Source organism: Leopardus geoffroyi, chromosome B2 (genome assembly GCF_018350155.1).
Source record: "Leopardus geoffroyi isolate Oge1 chromosome B2, O.geoffroyi_Oge1_pat1.0, whole genome shotgun sequence".
NCBI lineage: Eukaryota > Metazoa > Chordata > Mammalia > Carnivora > Felidae > Leopardus > Leopardus geoffroyi.
Genome location: NC_059332.1, coordinates 4,143,447 through 4,159,221, shown reverse-complemented (window position 1 = coordinate 4,159,221; position 15,775 = coordinate 4,143,447). Strand labels below are relative to the sequence as shown.

Here is a 15,775-nt window from a genome sequence, read left to right as displayed (position 1 = left end):
CCAGGCACTGAGCCCCGAGACGTCAGATGCTGTGCTCCACTGATCATAAAAAACTGGCGGTATTGAAACCCTCTCCTTTTCCCATCGGTGGTTTTGGGGAACAGATGTCTTGTGCAGTCCCCTGCGAGTATTTTCACTCTTTTTTCTCTCCAGCTACTTTGGGGGGGAGTGGTTTTCTTTCAAGATCCTGATGCACTGCCCTCTCCTCTGCCCTCTCCCTTGCCCTCCTTTTTCGCTCTGTCTGGTCTCTGCAAAAAAGGCTCCCTGCCCTCCGCGGCACCTTGGCTTTTCTTTCCCCCGATTCACCTCTCTGCACTGCGTACCTGCCTCTCTCGCTCTCGTTCAGATTCTGCAGATTGTAGTGTTAATGCCCAGATCAATCCTCTAGGGGTTCAAAATGGTTTGAAGTTGATCTAGCTGTGCTCCAGGGACAGAACAAGCTCAGGGTCCCCTTACTACTATGCCATCTTAACTCCCCCTAACTGCTATGTTCTAAACATCATCTCATTTTGTTCAATGTATCTGTGCGATTTTTCAGTCTTTAAAATCTTTGTGCCCTCCCCAATTGCACGTATTGATATTTTTGTACACAAATTCGACAGGATTCTTTCATAATCTGATTTTCCCTCATCAATATATTATGTACTTTATTCTCATTTTTCAACTTCTTAGAGTTTATACCTTCCTTCATAACTGCTTCTATACATATCTTCTGTGTTGATCTCAAGTGTCTAGAAATGGCTTTTTATTTTTAAGAAAACCAATGAAAACTTTTTGCTTTTAGATAAGGTAGACTACTCAATATTTTGTAATTTGTATTTTGTAACTTTGCATTTGAGTCTAACTAAACGTCCATTTGCTTTCCAATTTCTGTTAGTGTTCACAAATCAACCAAAATTTTGTTTTTGTAGTTAAAATTTTGAAAAGCTTGATGAAAAGTTTTTAGTAATTTCAAAGTTGATAGACCTTGTCACATTTTCTTCTTATGAGACTGACAGTCATCTCTCCATCACCCAGGATACACCAAAGCTTTGTTTCAAGATCTACGCTGTTCTACATTTTAAGGAATGATTTTAGGTTTTTTTTTTTTTTTTTTTTTTTTTTTTTTTTAACGTTTACTTTTGAGAGAGTGCGAGCAGGGGAGGGGCAGAGAGAGGCGGACAGAGGATCCCAGGCAGGCTCTGCACTGACAGGCTGACAGCAGTGAGCCTGATGTGAGACTTGAACTAATGAACCTCGAAATCACGACCTGAGCCGAAGTCCGATGGTCAACTGCCTGAGCCACACAGGTGCCCCTAAAATGTTTTTTTTTAATATTTGAGAGAGAACAGGAACGTGTGCATGCGAGCAGGGGAGGAGCAGAGGGAAAGAGAATCCCAAGCAGGCACCAAGCTGTCCCTACAGAGCCCAAGGCGGGGCTTGATCATGGAAGGTCATGATCTAAGCCCAAAGGAAGAGCCAGACTCCTACTGGACTGAGCCGCCCAGGTGCCCCTCTAGGGCTTTTTAGTAGGCATGTGTGAAGCCGCGGGTATCAAACGCTCAAATGCCCCTTCACCAAACTTGAAGGTTAACATAACTTTTGTTTCAATATAAAGATTTCAGGATACTGAATATTAACGACGTGCTGCCGGACTGCCACGTGGGAGACGCAAGCTTACACCTCCTGTTTGTTCTTCCCCAACCACTTGAGTCCTTGACTCACTGTGGTATTAGTATGAAACCCGCCTGTTTACATTAACACAGAAACCAAGTGGTGGTTATAATGCTTAACTAATTGGGAGTCAGCCCCTCCTCCCACGGACTCCAAGATGTGGGGACTCTCAACTCAGGTCAGCTCCCTGGGAAAGCTTCCGCTAAAACTCTCAAAGAACCGGTTCACAGAACCGAAAGACAGGTCAAATGCCGTAACCTTACGAAGACTCACCGTATGTGGATATAGGTACACGGCCGCCTATTCCCGGTGAAGCGCAGTTCTAACCTTTGCCATTTCATGCACAGCCTCCATTGACCATCTGAGTGGCTCTGAAAAGAGCCTTTGGTTTTTTTCTGCAAACGGTTCAGGTCACACTCGCTACGATTCACGGCTTGGAAATTATTTGTTCTGGACTTTGTGGCGGTGGCTCTCGGTCTTCTTGGGCAGCAGCACGGCCTGGATGTTGGGCAGGACGCCGCCCTGCGCGATGGTGACGCGGCCCAGCAGCTTGTTGAGCTCCTCGTCGTTGCGGATGGCCAGCTGCAGGTGGCGCGGGATGATGCGCGTCTTCTTGTTGTCGCGGGCCGCGTTGCCCGCCAGCTCCAGGATCTCGGCCGTCAGGTACTCCAGCACGGCCGCCAGGTACACCGGCGCGCCGGCCCCCACCCGCTCGGCGTAGTTGCCCTTGCGGAGCAGGCGGTGCACGCGGCCCACCGGGAACTGCAGCCCTGCTTTAAAAGACCTGGACTTGGCCTTGGCACGAGCCTTGCCGCCCTGCTTCCCTCGCCCAGACATAGCTAGTCCAACGGATGGCACAAAAGCTGTTGCTGAAGAGACCGCTACTGGGCCTATTTATAGCATGCTGGGAGGTTGTGATTTGCTATCTGATTGGCTGATGGTCATCTACCCAATCGGAAGCCTCGCCAGAATCACCTCATTTACATTCACGCCACCACCCGATATCCAATCAGATGGTGTCTGCTCTGTACGTCATGTCAGCACTGTGCCTATAAATACCAGTCGGCCCAGCCCCGAACCTGTTGGTTTACTTGAGATGGGTTTGGAGCCATTGGAGCCGTAACTGTAGAGCTCTAACGCTAGAAAGCTGTGCACCCGCCATGCCGGAGCTGACTTCCAAGGGTACGACCATTTCCAAGAAAGGCTTCAAAAAAGCTGTAACCAAAACCCAGAAGAAGGAAGGCAAGAAGCGTAAGCGATGCCGCAAGGAGAGCTATTCCATTTACATCTACAAGGTGCTGAAGCAGGTGCACCCCGACACCGGCATCTCGTCCAAGGCCATGAGCATCATGAACTCTTTCGTCACTGACATCTTCGAGCGCATCGCCGGAGAGGCGTCGCGCCTGGCGCATTACAACAAACGCTCGACCATCACGTCCCGGGAGATCCAGACGGCCGTGCGCCTGCTGCTGCCCGGGGAGCTGGCCAAGCACGCCGTGTCCGAGGGCACCAAGGCCGTCACCAAGTACACCAGCTCCAAGTAGACTTGCCAAGTAAGCGCCTTCCTACTCAACCCCAAAGGCTCTTTTCAGAGCCACTAATCTCCTCTGAATTAGGGGTGTGCACTCCACCTCGATTGAGCAGTTAGATACTACACAACCGACTGGGAAACTAACTTAACTGAATCGCTTTCCTTTTGACCTTGTTTTTCTACACGTTATCACTTGTTCTGTTGTAGGGTTGATCATTAAATGGTGTTTGTGTCCTCCTGGCTCCTCTGGCCTCTCTCAGAGGAGGCCAAGTATTAAAGTTGAGTTTAACAACCTTAAAAAGAAGGGACCAAATGACTTCCAGTAAACCTGTGTTTTCGCTCAAATTCTCAACTTCTATCATTTTTATGATTTAAGTGTTTTCAAATATATAAATATGTAGGTATATATTCCTTTGCATGAGATAAACTTCAGTACCACTTGACAAAAAAATTAGCACGTGGTAAAATCCTAGAAAATCCTATAAAATAACCTATGTGCACAGTGAAACTGCCTTGGTAGAGACCCTTGCATGCCGTAGTGGGGGGTCCTCAAGAAACAGACCTGGAACATCTGTGCCCACGAAGTGAGGAGCAACAGTGTGTCTCATCAGGGATCCCAGTCGCCCCAGTAAGACTGGGAAACAGCAGACAAGCACATAGCTCCCACATCCCCTGTCAACTGTGTGACCACTCTACAGGCTACCCTGATTTACCCAAAGTCCCTCAGGATTATGTGGGCAAAAGGAAAGTAAGGATGTTAATAAAAACAGCTCTTTTCAGACCAAACCTGACTCCGCTTTCACCTCAGATTATGTTTTGGCCGCGAATAACCGGAAGCACCCAAGGAACAAGTTGACGTAATGATGTCGCTGATCACAATGCCCAAAGGCACAGAAATTTCAGGAGTGGGATGATCAGAGCGCTGGCTCCGTCGTCCTGATCGCCTCAGCTCTTTACACCCTGACTCAATCCTCATGCTGGTTCCAGGTCCAAGTGCGGATGGGACGAAGTAAAGGCTAGAAGAGACACTCTATTTTACCGGGTCTCTGAGAGTAAGAAACACCTTCCCTGAGAACTTCATTGTCCCTTTTGTTTTTTTTAAGTTCATTTATTTTGAGAGAGAGAGAGAGGGAGGGAGACTGTGAGTGGGGGAGGGGCAGAGAAAGGGGGAAAGAGAGGGAATCCCAAGCAGGCTCCGCACTGTCAGCGCAGAGCCCGGAGTGGACCTTGAATCCGTGAACTGTGAGATCATGACCTGAGCCACCATCGAGAGTCAGATGCTTAGCCGACTGAGTGACCCAGGTACCCATATTTGTGATTTCTTTACCTTTTGCATTTATTGTAATTTTACTGTAATGAAAAATTTAAAACCAGTTCCATTTTTCTTTTTCCCAATTATTCTCTTCTAGGCTTTCCATCATTTACCACTTCGCCTTCCACGGATTCATTGTACTGTGATTTCTCCTAGCTTCTTTAGGGGAGTGCTTCCTTCACAAAGACACTTCTCACAGTGCGTGGTTTTGATAGAAACGAATTTCAGTTTCCACAGTTCGCAACTTGATCTTGGCCAAAAGGCCGAGAAGCGATCAGTTTCCACAGTTCAGTTAAACACCACAAACGGCCCGACAACACGGTTCACATTTCAGTAGTGAGTCACTGTCTAAATGACAAACTTCATTGCCGGATCTTCAGTTCACGAGTCACTGTGCAAATAACAGCTGTGCGGCATGATCTATCACGTGACTTATCCTGTCACTTATTGTAAACTGTGTTGTCCCTGGACAGTGCACATGTTACCCTGTCTGGGCACAAACAGAAAGCATGTACTTCTAGTTGCCGCTTTGTCTCCCAGGGATCATTGTGCCCGACAAAAAATGATAATCAAAAGAGACTTAGCCACCGAGATGAAAGTATAACAAAAAAATGGAAAGTAATAACCCTACCAGTGGAATTCGAGTGGCATACAAATGGCATTCTAGAAGAAAGAGCCGGCAGTAGGGCGGCGGGCGCCCTCACAATGGAGACTCGCAGAGGAACTCGGGGACGGCGAACTTGAGGACCTAAATTAGAAAGTGTTTGTGTCGAAAAGGATGAAGCCGTTCCAGAGAAAGTGACTGGCAAAACACTTCGTACGACAGGGATTCTCAAAGGGATTTCACAACATTGAAACTACAAAGAACAACATGTTGGAAGCTGATCCGGATTTAGAAAGAGACATGACGATTCAGCAAGGCACAGAAAAGACGCTTACTCTGTACCCTAAGTTACAGGACCAGAAAGCGGCGACCACTGTTCAACTTCTTTCGGTAAGTTTTTAAAAAAGAAATGACACTTTCTCATTGTTTTCATATTGTATTTTATTTTGTAAAATATTCTTTTTTTTTTTTAATGTGTATCTTTGAGACAGAGAGAGTGTGAATGGGGGAGGGGCAGCGACAGAGGGAGACAGAGCATCCCAAGCAAGCTCTGTGCTGTCGCAGAGCCCGAGGCGGGCCTCGATCTCCCGAGTTGGGAGATCATGACCTGAACCAAACCAAGAGCCTTAACCGACTAAGCCACCCAGGTGTTCCTTAATATTTTAAATTACAACTTCCTAAATATTTTTTTCACTTCCTTCCATAATTATAATAGAGAGTTAAGGGAGTTTTTAAATGTCTAGATAAAAATGGTCAGATATTATGGAAAAATCATGATTTTCCCCATTTCTTAAGATCGCCTTGCGTTGTCATTTTTAAGATTTCTTACCACCTGAAGAACTGCCTGTATTTATGCTTTTTATTAATATAAGCATTGAAACTATTTTTTTTTCCTCTGAGCTATGGTTCACCTTATTCCCACGGGTTCAGGAAATATTCTGAATCTTCATTAACATGTGAGAGTTGCTGAGACATACACGTCATTTCTTCATTCTCCACCAGGAACTTGCAAACTATTGTTATTAGCAAAGCAAAGCAGCTGGCCAAATGGTCTCTCCTTAGATCAGACTTGCAGACCAAATGCAGGCCAAGAACCCAGCTTTAGGGAACTCAGTGGCACAGAGGAGGCTGGAATGGGTTTGTGACCTCCGAAGACCAGCCATTTCAGACAGATAAGAGGAAAGCTTTGGGGCGCCTGGGTGGCGCAGTCGGTTAAGCGTCCGACTTCAGCCAGGTCACGATCTCGCGGCCCGTGAGTTCGAGCCCCGCGTCAGGCTCTGGGCTGATGGCTCGGAGCCTGGAGCCTGTTTCCGATTCTGTGTCTCCCTCTCTCTCTGCCCCTTCCCCGTTCATGCTCTGTCTCTCTCTGTCCCAGAAATAAATAAACGTTGAAAAAAAAAAATTAAAAAAAAAAAAAAAGAGGAAAGCTTTAGTCTAAGACAATCCATGTGAAAGCAGAAAAAAAAAATGGGTTTTTGTTGTTGTTTCAAAATGGACTTTAAAACGTGTGTTTTAGGAAAGGTGCTGTCTGCCTGTTGACGTCATCTCAATCCCTGAGTAACAGATTGGCAAGACAGAATTTTCTGAGGACGGGGCCGCCACTGAGCCGGGCTCTGCCTTCGATACAGGAGGGTTTGGTGTGGGACCTGGGGCAAGAGGATCCCTGACGTGTCCCCCCCCACCCCTACCCACCTCCCCCTGCACCTCCGGCTGTGGCCTGAAAGGATTCCCTGTCAGGATCTGCCCTGGAAGGGGGGGAGAACTCCCTGTCTCTCTCTAATTCTAGGCTGTAGTGCTGGTTGGTTACAGAGCAGAGAGCACAATGAGTGCCCGTAAGGGGAGGCCTGGGAAAAGGACAGAGCACCTCGGTCCCCGGAGAAGCCCGGATGCTGTCCTTACCCTAAAGCCATCATAATGCCTCCCAGTCTGAATAGGAGAAAAACCTCCATTGGTGCCACTCTCAAAGGAGAAACTTCTGGGGCACCGGGGCGGTTCCGTCAGTGAAGCATCTGACTCTTGATTTCAGATCAGGTCGTGATCTCACAGTTCGTGAGTTCGAGCCCCACACTGGGTTCTGTGCTGAAAGCATGGGGCCTGCTTGCGATTCTCTCTTTCCCTCTCTGTTCCTCTCCCACTTGTGCTCCCTCTCTCTCTTGCAAAATAAATAATAATAAAAAAAAAAAAAAGGAGAAACTTGCCAGCCTTTTCTCAGATGGGACCTTGAGGGTATGCGGGGCCAGGGAAAGCCTCCCAGGGAGCGGGGCCAGCGTGAGCCAGACCAGCTAACGTCCTCACCGCTGCCCCGGCAGGCACCACCGCTCTCCCTCTAGCGGAGGGCCAGTCAGGCCAAGTGGCTGCATTTTATTATTATTCCTTAGTTTTCCGAAAGGGTTTTAAAATTGTTTCCCTTTTCTCTATTCTGCAAACATTTGCTCAGTGAATGAAGGTGTGTGTGTCAGAGAACCAGACAGAACCTTATTCTGTGTTTCCCTTCTAGTACAGCGAGGTAGACAGAACATGCGCGTTCTCAGTCAGTCGTGAATGAGGGAGATATAAATGCCCATAGAAGGCTTTGCATGGTCTATAATTTAGTCTAAACTACTTTAGTCCAGCTTTTTACAAAAGTTTATTTATTTTGAGAGAGAGAGAGAGAGAGAGCGTGCAGAGGAGGGGCAGAGAGAGCGAGGGAGAGAGAATCCCAAGGAGGCTCCACGCTGTGGGTACAGAGCCCGACCGACGCAGGGCTGGATCTCATGAATTGTGAGATCACGACCTGAGCCCAAATTAAGCCAGATGCTTAGCTCAACCGACAGCCACGCGGGCACCCCTAAAAATACTTCAGTCCAGCTTTTTCTCAGGTGACCCGGAAGACAGTACACATCCAGGCTGAGCATGCCTACTCAAAGCTGCTGGCCATCTTTCAAAATAACAAGGTCCCGCTTGGAGAAACTGGCCAGGAGAAGCTCCATAAGGACATCAGTCTGGGCTTCTAGATGTCCCGGGAAGCCACCGAGGCCACCTACATCAACAAGAACGTGTCCCTGCACCTGTCCCCCTGCCCAGGGATGGCTGGATCAGTGACATCGTCACGTAGGCAGACGGGCCAGTCAGGGTCCACGCTCAAAGTCACCAGACCCGCTGGCACCAAGAGCCAGTTCCAGTGGTTCTGAGACCCGATGCCTGCCCACTCCCCTAGACAAAAGAGAGTCATTTGCCCAGTCATCAGTCAGTCACGTCAGCCCAGGTAGCGTGATGCAAATTTTGAGTGAACCCACGTTAAGCCAAACCTTTGGGGCGGCCTGTTAATTTGTGATGTGTGATGGGTTCAGCCGCGTCCCGTAAAAGGACGTGTCCCGGTCCTGATCCCCGGTACCTTGTTTGTGAATGGGCTATAATTAAGATGTAATTAAAAGAATCACGAGAGGAGATCATCCTGGATTTAAGGTATCCTAATAAGAGACAGGCGAGGGACCTCACAGACACAGAGATGCAGAACGGGGCGGCCACGGGAAACCTGAGGCGGCCAGAGAGCGGAGCAAGGCGGCTGCAAGGCAAGGACACCCAAGATTGCCAGCCGCCACCAGCAGCCCGGGGAGAGACATGGGACACATCCTCCTTCAGAGCCTCCAGAGAGCCAGCCCTGCCGGCCGTCTGATTTTGGACTTCTGGCTTTCAAAACAGTGAAAGAACAGATTTGTTGTTTTCAGCCACCCAGTTTGTGGTAACTTGTTGCAGCTGCCCTGGGGAAACCGACAAACGGAGTTTCCTGATTCGGACTCGCCCTCCAGGAAAGGTTAGCTCTCATCTGACCCCCGATGTTCTTCGGCTCTTCGTCTCCAATCACGTTCGGGGGCGGATGGCACAAGTAATGGGAGAAATTCTGTTTCACTGATAAAAACGACAATGATGATGATCACGTGTGTTTCTGGAGCGCCTGGGTGGCTCAGTCAGTTGAGCGTCCGATTCTTGGTTTCGGCTCAGGTCGCAATCTCATGGTTTGGGGTTCAAGCCCTGCACTGCTGGCAGCACAGAGCCTGCTTGGGATTCTGTCTCCCTCTCTCTGCCCCTCCCCCGCTTGCTCTCTACCACTCTCTCTCAAAAATAAATAAAACAGGAGCTCCTGGATGGCTCAGTCGGTTAAGCGTCTGACTTTGGCTCAGGTCATGACCTCACGGTTCATCAGTTTGAGCCCCGCATCGGGCTCTGTGCTGATGGCTCAGAGCCTGGAGCCTGCTTCCCATTCTGTGTCTCCCTCTCTCTCTGCCCCTCCCCTGCTTGTGCTCTCTCTCTCTCAAAAAGAAACATTAACAAAGATTAAAAATAAATAAAATAAACATTAAAAAAAAAAAGATGTATGTTTCTGGCAGACACATGTGCACGGACAGAATGGGGTACCTTAGTAACCCCCGTATCCTGTCACCAGAGAATCGGCATCCTTGAGGAAGGAATCCGTCTAACGCTAAGGAAGATTCAGTCATCTGATCCCAAGTGGAATATGAGGGGAATTCTGCCATCTGATTTTTATGTCATCTGTCTCCTTTATGCGTAAGATGTTTGCTGGAATCCTTAAACAGGCGTCCTTAATTTATTGTATTATGGATTTCCTTTGAAGTCTAATTGATCCTATAATCATCTTCTTAGAAGAAATACCTAAGTACGTATTTAACAACAAAAAATAGTGCCAGATTGAAATCGTTTCCAAAATATTTTTAAAATGTTTGCTATAGTAGTATTTGTGCTTCTTCATTCGCACTTCAAATAGCAAAATAACAATGACAACATTTTAAGGTTCTCGTGAGCATAAACCATGTCCTGAGAAATCTGTAACCGCGGTGAAGTGCTGGGACTACAGCTGTGATTTCCTTGTCAACGAAGCCACCAGTATGGCTAATCTGACTGCTCTGGTTGCTCTTCGGTATTCATGATGGAAAGGAATGCTAAATTTCAGGTAATGGTTGGTGAAAACGAAAAGTTTTCTCCTCTAAGACTACTTTGTCAGTTGAGCAGAGAGTGGGTTTTAGGGAGACAAGATTAAGAGCACTGAGACTAGGGAGGGACAGTAATCCACGTGTGCCCTAGATGACGGGGTCTGGACAAACACGGTGGCGGTGGAGACGGTGGAAAGTAATCACACGACAGAAACATACAGGAAATAAAATCCACGTAGCTTGCAGATAGATTGAAGCAGAGGCTGAACAAAGGAACTAACCAGGACAAATACCGCATTTCTGGCTTGAACAACCGTGCGAATGGGGCGGCCCCATGGGGGCAACGAACCACGGAGATTGAAAACGCTCTGTCAGGGGACACTGCGAATCCTCGTGGGGAGAATTCAGAGGTGGCTGTGTGATAGCAGAGAAGTGATGCTGAGGAGTAAGCAGCTGAAGTTACCGGTTAGAATTCATGGAGAGCGTGGGACCGCAGAGATTGATTTGTGCGTCTGCCATAGGTGTTTAGAGCGAGGGGTACGGTTTAGGCTGCCTGGAGAGAGAGTTTAGTCTAGTGTCCACTAGCCACATGTAATTGAGCGCTTGAAATGTTGCAGGCCTGAACTAAGACATGCCATAAGAGCAAAATGCACATGGGATTTCAAAACCCTAATTTTTTAATATGCAAATTATAATTTTTCTCTTTATTACATGTTGAAATTATACCCTTATTTTGAGATGGGGGGCAAGTGAGTGAGAAGCAGAGAGAGAGAGAGAGAGAGAGAGAGAGAGAGAAGCAGGGCTCACCCAAAGCGGGGCTTGATGTCACCCGATGTGGGACTCAAACTCGCGAACCGTAAGATCATGACCTGAGCCAAAGTCAGATGCTTAACCGACTGAGTCACTGAAATTATAATATTTTTGGTATATTAAACAAAATGTTTGACTAAAATTACTTTCACCTGTTTCTTTTTTGTACCTTGAATGTGGCTACTGGAAAGTTTCAAGCGACCTATGTGGCCAGTATTTGTGGCTTGCATTATATTTCTACTGGACATTTCTGAAATTAACAACATAGGCTCTGCTAAAGACACTGGTAAGAGAATGAAAAGACAGACCACAGATGGAGAAAATATTTGAAGATCATGTATCTTCTAAAGGACTTGTATCCAGAACATATTTTTCAAAACGCCTGAAACTCAAGAGTAAAGTAAACCCAATTAAAGAACAGGCAAAAGATCTGGACAGACAGCTCCCCAAAAAGATATACAGATGTCAGACAAGCGTTATCACAAGATCCTCAACATAACTGTCATTAGGGAAATACAAATTAAACAACGAGATATTATACACCTACTAGAACGGCTAAAATCCAACACATGACATTACCAAATGCTGACGAGGGTATGGAACAAGAATTCTCGTTCACCCCTTGTGAGAATGCTCAAAGGCACAGTCACTATGGAAGACAATCGAAGAGTTCCTCACACAGCTAAACATCCAAGCCAGCAACTGTGCTCCTGGTGACATTTTCCCAACGGTCTGAAACTATGTCCACACAAACCTGCACACAAGTATTTACTTTTATTTAACATTTATTTACTTTCGAGGGAGACAGACAGACAGACAGACAGATGGGGGGGTGGGTAGAGAGAGGGAGACAGAGGATCTGAAGCAGGCTCCGAGCTGTCAGCACAGAGCCCGATTCGGGGCTCAAACTCACGGACCCTGAGATCATGACCTGCGTCAAAGTCAGACGCTTAACGGACTGAGCCACCCAGGGCGCCCCAAACCTGCACACAAGTATTTATAACAACTTTACTTACAAGGGCTAAAAAGTGGAAGGAACCAATCCCTTGCAATAGGTAAATGGATAGACAAACTGTGGTATATCCATACAGCAGAGTTATTCAGTGATAAAAAGCAACAAGATATTAATCCACATAACAAAAATGGATGAATCTTAAATACATGCTGATAAAGGAAAGCACCAGACCGAAAAATGATACCTTTCAACTCCAGAGTTGATAAGAATGTGGGAGCTGTGTGGATACCTGTTGTTTCATAAGGTATAATCAGCGCAGCTTGACCCCGGCTGGAGATGATGCCCCTTTCCTATACAGTGTGGCACAGATGCCCCATCTGCTAGCTCCCTGAAGGACCCCCAGCTAAGGCGTTCAGCGGCTGTCTCACTATGTACAAAAGCACATGATACTTTTCTCCTATGAATTTTTACTACATATATTTAATCAAATGGTGCTAAAGTTTGGGTTTTTCTCTGCAAAAATGTATACGCATTATATCTATTTAAAAAAAAATTTTTTTAACGTTTATTTATTTTTGAGACAGAGAGAGACAGAGCATGAACGGGGGAGGGTCAGAGAGAGGGAGACACAGAATCTGAAACAGGCTCCAGGTTCTGAGCTGTCAGCACAGAGCCCGATGCGGGACTCAAACTCACGGACCACGAGATCATGACCTGAGCCGAAGTCGGCCGCTTAACCGACTGAGCCACCCAGGCGCCCCAACATTAAATCTATTTTTTAAAAGGGAAGAATAAAAATAGAAATTAACAGTCAAATTGGGGACTCCAGATAGACCACAGGTCTCTGGGAAGTAGTTATAATAATTTGATCCCTTCTTTTTAATGTCCATTTCTATGGCCTTTATCACTGATCCTTTTTTAAGTTTATTGATTTATTGATTTTTTATTGATTGAGAAAGAGTGAGAGTTGGGGAGGAGTAAAGAGAGAGAATCCCAAGCAGGCTCCGCACTGTCAGCGAAATGCGAGATCGTGACGTGAGCTAAAACCAACGGTCAGATGCTTAACCGACTGAACCACCCAGGTGCCCCATCACTGATTTTCTTTAAATGCTTGTGGGCTCTCTAAGAAGCATCCAGATGATTATGATCTTGTACCCAAAGTCACGTGACTTGAATACTGGGCATCCTATTTTGATAAATACCATATGACCCGATTTGGGACGTCTCGGTATTTGTGTCCAGTAATAGCACAAATGCGAGTTTAATGATCCAATCACAAAACAAAGATGATCCTATTACAACTTGTAAGAAGTTATGCAAAAGAGAGTCAACTCAACTCACGTTATGTTTGCCAGGCTGATTGTGGTTAGCCTGACTATTGGGTAACAAATGTGAATTAGGTGTCGCGGCAAGATCTCCACACTCTTGTCAATCTGTTCAACAAATAGCCCAGTTTAGGGATGGCAATAAATGTTCAAATGAAGTCAGATCAACAAACTGAGCTTTGGTCCTCAAGTATCAGCAGTTAATGGACAGCTAGCCTGATCCACAGGACATTTTTCACACACCAGCCAATGTAAAGTGAAAGCAAAACAGGTAATAACCTAATGTTCGGGTACTAGACTGTCCTGAGTTTTTCCACAGCTCCAGGCTCCTTGCCTGGTAATCTGAGAGGGTACTTAAAACTAAGACTCCTAGAGAAAGGCAAGCCATATTCCCATGGCCCTCACAGCCCATGGAAGGACCTCTCCTCCAAGGACACTGGATTATTACAACTTCTGTTCAAATGACTCCCCTTTCCAAATTGCTTCACCTAGATCTCAAGCCTCACTGAAAAGTGCCGATGTAGGATTATATAGATTATATATTTTAATACATAACATGCATTATAAATATGTATAACATAAATACGTATTTAAAACTAAAAGATAGTCCGTGCAACCACTCATAAGTTATTTCTCAAGCATTTTCTTCAAGTATATTCTACGGTGAGCAAAGTAAACTTGGCAAGCAGTGAAATCAATTTGCTGGTAAAACCAGAAGTTTCTCTAGATGGAAGACCAACTCACATTAACTAAGAGCTTGTACAGTCCCTTCAGAATTGTGGGTGGCTCTTAAAAGAGCCTTTGGGTTATAAACCTTGCCTAGTGACGGGAGTTCTACTTAGCGCTGGTGTACTTGGTGACGGCCTTGGTGCCCTCGGACACGGCGTGCTTGGCTAGCTCCCCGGGCAGCAGCAGGCGCACGGCCGTTTGGATCTCCCGGGACGTGATGGCCGAGTGCTTGTTGAAGTGCGCCAGGCGCGACGCCTCGCCCGCGATGCGCTCGAAGATGTCACCGACGAAGGAGTTCATGGTACTCATGGCCTTGGGCGAGATGCCGGTGTCCGGGTGCACCTGCTTCAACACCTTGTAGACATAAACAGAATAGCTCTCCCTGCGGCATCGCCTGCGCTTTCCTTCCTTCTTCTGGGTTTTGGCTACAGCTTTCTTGAAGCCTTTCTTGGAAATGGTCGTGCCTTTTGAAGCTAGCTCCGCCATAACTGCTGAATAGGTCCAATCAGACTAACAGACTGGAGGGCTGCAAGGGTGATATTTATAGGCACGGCGTTCAATGACGCATTGGGCAGCCAACATCTGATTGGATGATGGTACATGAGGTGATTCCAGGAAGGTCCTCAGATTGGATCCCAGACGATCAGCCAATCAGATAGCAAATCACAACCCAAGTCAGACTATAAATAGGCCCTGTACCCGCCCTAACGGAATTTTTTTTCCGTTAGAACCCGTTTACGCTTTGGCAGTGTCCGGGCGCGGGAAGCAGGGCGGCAAGGCTCGCGCCAAGGCCAAGACGCACTCGTCGCGGGCCGGGCTGCAGTTCCCGGTGGGCCGCGTCCACCGCCTGCTCCGCAAGGGCAACTACGCCGAGCGGGTGGGGGCCGGCGCGCCGGTGTACCTGGCGGCCGTGCTGGAGTACCTGACGGCCGAGATCCTGGAGCTGGCGGGCAACGCGGCCCGCGACAACAAGAAGACGCGCATCATCCCGCGCCACCTGCAGCTGGCCATCCGCAACGACGAGGAGCTCAATAAGCTGCTGGGCCGCGTGACCATCGCGCAGGGCGGCGTCCTGCCCAACATCCAGGCCGTGCTGCTGCCCAAGAAGGCGGAGAGCCACCGCCACAAAGTCCAGAGCAAGCAATGTCTCACAAGCAGTAAATCCAGCAAGTGACCTGCGCTTCCGGAGAATGGAGAAAAACAAGCCCACAGCGGAATCAAAGGCTCTTTTCAGAGCTGTTCAGTTTCTGAGAAACCGCTTGGGCTTGGAGACCGCTGATTCGGCAACGAGTAAGGATTTAATTGACCACAGCTCTTTTTTTATACAGGACTCCGGAAACGATCTAGTTGATGGTGACCGTGGTCTCTGAAGCAGTTCACCTTAATGAGCAGTACACTTGGCAATGGAGCTGATGGACCTTGCCTTTCAGAGTCTGCAGAGCTGCTACCTAGCGAGTTCCTGGGGGCAGAAGTGCCATTTTCCAGGGGTGGGGGAACGGAGCCAACTTAGATGCGGGCTGTTGTGACCACCCAATTCCCATGGAAAAGACTGAAGATGTGGAATCTTCCTGTAGGGTTTGTGTTTTAATGAGGGTAGAGTTAGACTACATGAAGATTAGAAGCAAATAGCGTGCCTGCAGGAGGTCAGCCAAGGAGCTAGCAAATCAATAGACATCTATAGGCATATTTTCTCAAGTGCCCACAGCAAGGGCTTTCCTTCCATTCCCAGAGCTCTAGGATTCTTCCATATCCTGAAAGTCTGTAACCACGACCTGCTAATTAGCCAAAAGCTAAAAGGCACAAATATTTCACGCCCATCTGTGAAAAACAGTAAATAAGGGACAGGAGGTATATTTCTCAGGGTGTTCTATCTCAAAATGCCAGATACCATTTTGATGGTAAAAATCCTAGCAGCAATATTCGAGTCT

General features: G+C 47.3%; 4 protein-coding genes across 4 annotated transcripts; 2 read left to right on the top strand and 2 right to left on the bottom strand.

The window, feature by feature from the left end:
• Nucleotides 1–2,079: 2,079 nt before the first annotated feature.
• LOC123607930 (histone H2A type 2-C-like) lies at nt 2,080–2,505 on the bottom strand. The gene has a single exon (XM_045497195.1). It carries the CDS (start codon nt 2,488–2,490, stop codon nt 2,095–2,097), a length of 396 nt encoding a protein of 131 aa, XP_045353151.1. The 5' UTR covers nt 2,491–2,505; the 3' UTR covers nt 2,080–2,094.
• Nucleotides 2,506–2,749: 244 nt separating this feature from the next.
• LOC123607931 (histone H2B type 1-A) lies at nt 2,750–3,649 on the top strand. Its single transcript, XM_045497196.1, has one exon. The coding sequence runs from the start codon at nt 2,814–2,816 to the stop codon at nt 3,195–3,197; it is 384 nt and encodes a 127-aa protein (XP_045353152.1). The 5' UTR covers nt 2,750–2,813; the 3' UTR covers nt 3,198–3,649.
• Nucleotides 3,650–13,038: 9,389 nt separating this feature from the next.
• On the bottom strand, nt 13,039–14,436 carry LOC123607932 (histone H2B type 1-A-like). The gene has a single exon (XM_045497197.1). The coding sequence runs from the start codon at nt 14,331–14,333 to the stop codon at nt 13,953–13,955; it is 381 nt and encodes a 126-aa protein (XP_045353153.1). The 5' UTR covers nt 14,334–14,436; the 3' UTR covers nt 13,039–13,952.
• On the top strand, nt 14,407–15,084 carry LOC123609398 (histone H2A type 1-H-like). The gene is made up of 3 exons (XM_045500410.1): nt 14,407–14,411; nt 14,463–14,521; nt 14,576–15,084. The coding sequence occupies exons 1-3, from the start codon at nt 14,407–14,409 to the stop codon at nt 15,019–15,021; spliced, it is 510 nt and encodes a 169-aa protein (XP_045356366.1). The 3' UTR covers nt 15,022–15,084.
• Nucleotides 15,085–15,775: the final 691 nt, after the last annotated feature.